Source organism: Mytilus californianus, unplaced genomic scaffold (assembly GCF_021869535.1).
Source record: "Mytilus californianus isolate M0D057914Y unplaced genomic scaffold, xbMytCali1.0.p SCAF_7, whole genome shotgun sequence".
Lineage (NCBI taxonomy): Eukaryota > Metazoa > Mollusca > Bivalvia > Mytilida > Mytilidae > Mytilus > Mytilus californianus.
The window spans coordinates 73,235,447-73,242,308 of NW_026262723.1; the positions used below are offsets into that span (position 1 = coordinate 73,235,447).

General features: G+C 34.3%; 1 protein-coding gene across 2 annotated transcripts; it reads right to left on the bottom strand.

The window, feature by feature from the left end:
• Positions 1-6,839, bottom strand: LOC127709251 (3-mercaptopyruvate sulfurtransferase-like). 2 transcript variants are annotated; one of them, XM_052214676.1, is made up of 4 exons: positions 6,787-6,839; positions 3,969-4,558; positions 3,037-3,195; positions 1-222 (listed from the first exon to the last, which is right to left on the bottom strand). In XM_052214676.1, exons 2-4 carry the CDS (start codon positions 4,555-4,557, stop codon positions 77-79), a joined length of 894 nt encoding a protein of 297 aa, XP_052070636.1. In that variant the 5' UTR covers position 4,558; positions 6,787-6,839; the 3' UTR covers positions 1-76. The 2 variants fall into 2 exon arrangements, with proteins under 2 accessions (XP_052070636.1, XP_052070637.1); XM_052214677.1 differs by lacking the exon at positions 6,787-6,839 and adding an exon at positions 6,485-6,619.
• Positions 6,840-6,862: the final 23 nt, after the last annotated feature.

Sequence of the window (6,862 nt, forward strand, 5' to 3'; positions counted from 1 at the left end):
TTCATTTAATAACATATTTAATAAATAAATAGCAAGAACACAGCAGATCATTCTATAAATTATAACAGTTTACATTTCATGTTGATTGTTTTTTATCACTAGGACAAAATCTCATATCTGGCGTTGATCTTTGATACCATTCTGTCCATGACCCATCGTATACGGACACATCTTCTTTCCCACACAAATAGGCAGCAAATGTCGTGCAACAAGCAGTTACACCTAAAACAGAAGTAATACATATATATGTCACTTACATTTGAAAAATTATTTTCCATTTACATGTAAACGGTACCTGCAATATAACCTTGAAAGCAAAGATTATGACCCTAGATGACAGATAACGACTCTTTTCGTTGGACGGTTCATGAACAGCTCTTAACTTCTTAGATTTTATATTTGACTGTCCTTATACTTTTTAAAATTACAAGTCAAATATAATTGCAAAAAATATATGCTTCTTTGAAAAAAAAGTAAAACAACATTTAATAAATTTCATGCGTCTGGTGAGCTTTTCTAGACTTACCTTCATCGGGAACGCTCAAAGCCGAATATTCAAAAGCCAATGATGTATATGAACCGAAAAAGTTGAGGAGCTACATGACCAAAAAAATAGCCAAATCCATCTAAGGTCAATTTTCCCTGAGGTAGTTGTAACTTTAGTTTCTTTATAAGTTCAAAATTTATAATCAGACAATTTTAGGAATGTATCTTATTTGGGTTACATGCGAAATCAGGCCATGACCCTTGAAGGCATACTAGTATATCGATAGATTCAATAATTGTCTTTATTATTTTACAAGGATACACATCCTTGTTTTTTATAACTAAATGCTCACATATGTCTGAATATCTCGCTTGGCAGTCATATCTACATTTACATGTTGCTAGATTGTTTACCTTCAAATAGACTTCGTACAGAAAATATTCCCCTAAATGAAAGCAATTGGTAAAAAAGTTCTGAAGAAGAAAAAAAAATTCTCTAATGAAGCCACCGCCGAATATGAATGCATCTGATGCTCTATAACATTCCTCGCAGGCAAAAGATACCAATAAAATAAGAATAGTTATGAACCACACAAGGAACTATTCTATTTTGTTGCTTTCAATTGGTTTACCAGTTCTCAAGAAGAAGTTATTCCTTTCAGCTCTATATATATATATATATATATATATATATACATTTCTCCACCCAAAACAAATATAAGTGTTGGCAATAGAGGTCATGTTTGTTATCCGATCGGAACAACATTACAATATAAAAATAAAATGCTCCGCTGGGCGCAGCTTGATACGACCACAGAGGTCGAACCCTGAACAGTTGGGGCAAGTATGGACACAACATTCAAGCTTGATACAGCACTGAATTTGGATTGTGATTAAATATTTGACACAGCATATATATAGGTTTCTGACACAGAATGAATGTGGTCTAAGAACTTAAAAATTTTTGATTTACCTATTTAAACCATATCATTATTATTTGCTTTTATATATAAATCAAAAATAACCAATTTAAAATGGGAAAATTTTAAAGAAAAAAAAGGGGAAAAAAAATCCCCTCCCAATTTTTTGAACCCCCTTATGATTCATCACCCCCAAACTCAATCCCAGCTTTCCCTTTGTGGTATGGTACCTTGCAGTACAATTTCAGAGAGATCCATACACTTGAACACAAGTTATTGTCTGGAAACTAGAAAAATGCTTGATTTTTTGGCCCCAAATTCCTAAACGTTTCAGGCAATTACCCGCAAACTCAAACCCAGCTTTCCCTTTGTGATATGGAACCTTGTAGTACAATTTCATAAAGATCCATACACTTACACACAAGTTATTGTCCAGAAACTAGAAAAATGCTTGTTTTTTGCCCCTTTTTGGCCCCTAATTCCTAAAATTTTAAGGAAATTACCCCCAAAATCAATCCCAGCCTTCCATTTGTGGTATGGTACTTTGCAGTACAATTTCAGAGAGACCCATACACTTGAACACAAGTTATTCTCTGGAAATTAGAAAAATGCTTATTTTTGGCCCCTTTTTGGCCCCTTATTCCTAAACCTTTCGGGCAATTACCCCAAACTCAATTCCAGCTTTCCTTTTGTGATATGGAATCTTGTAGTACAATTTCAGAAAGATCCATACACTTACACACAAGTTATTGTCATGAAACTAGAAAAATGCTTTTTTGCCCCTTACATGGCCCCTAATTCCTAAAATTTTGAGGCAATTACCCCCAAAATCAATCCCAGCATTCCCTTTGTGATATGGAACCTTGTGGTACAATGTGAGAGAGATCCATACACTAACACACAAGTTATGTCTGGAAGATACAAAAATGCTTATTTTTGGCCCCTAATTCCTTAACTGTTGGTACCATAACCCCCAAAATCAATCCCAACCTTCCTTTTGTGGTATTGAACCTTATGGTAAAATTTCATAGAGATCCATTCACTTAAACTAAAGTTAGAGTGCGAAAACCAATGTGTCTTCAGACGACGACGCCAACGTCATACCAATATATGACCGCTTTTTTTGCGGTCGTATAATAAGGAGATGTGGTATGATTGCCAATAAGACAACTAAACTAACCACCAAAGTTCAAATGAAGTGGGTGTAAACTCATTTAACTATTAAATTAAGTTCGGTCTAATTTGCCACTATCGTCAGGGAAGGAAGTCAGCTTATAATTAACTACGGACGATTATTTATGGCAAAACGTCATGCAGCAATTTGGTTCGTTCGAAAAAAAATTAACTTACCAAATAACACATTTTAATTTATATTGCATCATAAAAGTAATAGGATATTGTATTACGAACATTTTCGCTCATTACCTAGAACGTCTATAACCGGTTTTGAAGGATTCAAACATTGCTTTGCTTACTTAACATACCTGGACCATTTTTATTTTTCGGAATTTCTGTGAAATTAACTTTGCTCCGTTTTAATCTGTTAGAAATGTTCACGAGAGACAAATATTCTAAAAAAAAAAGATCCAAAGGTATTTAATTAGTTTTTAGACAAGAAATGTTTGCTTACCTGAACCACAAGTGGATACTAATGGTTTCGATAAATCAATTCCAGTTTCATTGAAAAGTTTTTTAAGCTCTTTTACATCAAGCATAACACCGCTTTCCTTATCCACAATATTTTGGTAACAGAGATTCTTTGTACCCGGTATATGACCAGGCTCTATACCTATAATAAAACAGAAAAGTTATTATAAAAAAAAAATGTTAACCAAATCTTTAATACATTGACCGAATTTGATCAAACTTTGAATATCAAGATTTCCTACAGATTGTATTAGAGTGGAACTGCTTATTTCTTTTTTTATTATGTAAACCGGGACAAAAACGAGCTATGATTTACAGGTTCCCGTCATAATTAAAATAAATAAAAGAGGTCTCGTTTAACTTTTCTTCCAGTACGCACCAGCGGTCAACTGGTCGACTACGAGTATCCTGCCTCACTTTTGGAGTTATAACAAAGAAAATTAACATAAAATAGGTTCAATTTATATACTTGTGCAAGTAAAGACATGTCATTTAAGTTTAACGATGGAGCTGAGCCTTGAAAGATTCAGTACTCTTACAAGAGACAGTACAGTTGTTTTGTATGATGAAGCTCTGAATGCTTTCTTGTTTTTTTTGTTGTTGAAAGGGCTTTCATTTGGTATCATTTATATAAGCTCATTTATAAATGTATTGTTTTTTATGATGTTGTTTGTCACTCCCATATTTGTCAAAGCTCTTATCTATAATTGAATTTGATCGATACATCATTACTAATCGACTCTTTTTCTTCGTTCCAGTTCTGTATGGTCCTGGACATATGCTTTTTCTTTGGTCGACTTATTGGAGATGTTTACATTCCATTTGAGAAAACCGATGGCACGATAGGCTTTGGAGCAGATCTTTAGTATTAACCTCATTTTAGATGTGTCGAAACAACCTTAATAACTAAATTACCTTCTCTTGGTTCCGGTTTGATTCCCATAAATCGCCCTTCTCCTCGAGCATCCATTAATTGAAATGAATTATCTTTTAAGTTTTTCTCAATATCCTTGTATGACTTTACTAAATGAGGGTGATAAAGTCCGTGGAATATTGTTTTCGGAACATGAATAACTTCCGATGTCGTCGGTAAACCCTCAGAGCACCATTTCATAAAACCACCATCAAGAACAGACACCATTTCATGTCCAAAAACTCTGAACATCCACCAAACTCTAGGAGCAGAAAAAAAACCGTAGTTTACACTATTATCATAAACAATAACATGAGTGCTTAGATCAATACCTAAGTTGCCTGCATACCGCTCAAAGTGTTTTATGTCTGGTAACATGTGACCGTATGGAGAGGATTTATCACAGCATTCGTCAATATCAAAATATGACGCTCCCGGGATATGCTTTTCTTCATATTCTAGTCGACCGTTTCTGTTCGAAGATGGCAAGTGAAAAGTAGAGTCAAGAATCCTAATGTCTTTTGGAACTCCACTTTTCAAAACATTGTGCAACCATTTAGTTGTGACCAGAGCACTTGCTTTTGTCAACATTCTAGAAAAGAAAATACAGATGAAAGGTAAAACTGCAAATGATAAATGAAGTGAACAATTGACTTGAAATTAATGTATATCGCTCACTTTGAATTCGTTAATGTATTATACAAATAGCAATAAAGGTTGTTTCAATTGAAATGCAAGATTTCATGCTTTAAGCATCTAAATTCTATATAAACTGAAAAAGGTCTCGATCCAGATACCATAAGACTTGAAACTGTCAAGAAACATATTCCACCATGGACAATTATTGTTCGTCTTCGTGGTTGCATATAAACTGTTGACTTCTAACCAATTTTATAATTGTAGGATCGATAGTAGGATTGGTCCATTGTACCGTTGGACTCAACACATGCGTCACGCGGGCTGGTTACCAAATTAACGCTGACAAATATGTTAGTACGGGAATGTTGAGTGTTGATTGCAGTTTTTGTCGTGAGTTGCACACAAAGCCCCTATCACAGTCGGCCACCACAATACCAACTGTTGAGTACTCTGCAATTGTCGATTATAGAAAGGACATTCGCCTACCATTTTCCACTAAATATTTTGTGTTTTATGACCATTGAGCTCTTTACTCCTGTTGAATACAGCCCTCCGATGCTTAGTCGATAACCGAAGATCAAGGAAAGAATTTTCAAATGTAAAATGTTTATTTTTGGGACACCTGACGTCTTTATCATGAGTGAGCAATTTCTACTAAATGAAAGATGGCAAGGAGATAAATAACTGATATCATTCCTTTAGTACATGGTTAAAACAGGTAAGGTAGACCTTCTAAACCCAGCACTAGATGTCATATCGAACATGTGAGTCAATGCAGCAGAGGATCTCTCAATAGCAAATTTAAAGAATAACGACACCAGATCCGACATACATTGTCACACAGCCGCTACTTTGTCAGATACGCTCAACAATATTAGCATATCGTTGTAAATACATGCAGAACAGATTTATTTCTATTTCTATTAGTAAAACATTTGTTTATCACATTACATGGATAGAAACCTATGTACCAGATTATTTATTTGATAAAACGGTCAGAATCTTACTATTGTATTTATTTTGCAGGGTATTTTTGATCATTTTTTATTTAGTATTTGTTATAACCTGAGTTTGTCCAGAAATAAAACGAATCCACCTCAGAAGAAAGTATTGTGTTTTATTAGCCCTAGAAAGTGCTACTACACTTCTAACTTGTATAGTTCATCCATATTTTTTTTTTCTCTGAATGGAGGAACAAAAAATGTGGTGTACATCTGGGAACAATATATGTGTTCCTGTGTACATTTATCGTTAAAAAATAACAGTTCTACTTTCGTAAATTGCACAACCTTTTTTCTAGTGGTCATAAAAAAGTTTTGTTTCACAGTTTTGATAGGCGTTTGCTATCTGTACATGACATACAGGTTTTGTCTTAAACCTTCAGAAATGAAACTTGAGATTCAGTTCAAACTTTAGAACAAAATATTCATGGTATAGTTAATTTTGTTAAAATTGAACTGATGGGGTGTCTCATATTACTTTGTTTTGTAAATTTAAGGACTAGTGACTACCAAAGTTTGTCATAATGAAACTATGACATTTTTTGCTTCCATGCTCGACATCTTTCCAAACTGAATTTGAAAGGAATATGAATTTGGCTTCTTCTTCTTCTTCTTCTTCCAGGTAAGGAACCGGATTCAAAATTGAATGTTATTGGTTCCGCACGAAAAATTCTGACAGCAGATACTACAACAGAACAAAACCAAATTCTGCAGGGGGAAATGATATGTGACCATGACACAAGAGATTTAATAGTGAAGTACTGAATATCTTATTTTATCTAAATCAAGTTATACAATTGTACTAAGTCTGTTTTGAATTGTAATTTAAACCGGCGTGTTCGATCCAACTAAGATACTTTTTTAACGTTAACGGGTACCTCAGTCAGTATGGTACTGAGACACGGCCCGTCTTTCCAGACATAAACATATCATAAGTTTCTCTCTTCCCGGGACACAAACGTTTGGTGACACCAAAAGTACAAAGTTACGTTAGGGTGTCAATTAAACAAATCGAGGCGTGTTCGATTATATTTCGGACGTGACCTACAGGCTACACTACAGTTGACACAGTTTTGTGTCCTCTATAAATGTAAATAGGCTTTATTCGCGCAAAAAGTATGTAACTTAGCCATTCGTTTACACAACTATCATGACTATGAAGGTGAAATATTTTTCTCACCTTTCTGAAAGACAAGAGCATTGATGAATTACTTCCCTTTTTGTTTTTGTGTACATGCATACAACATTGAAAAGAA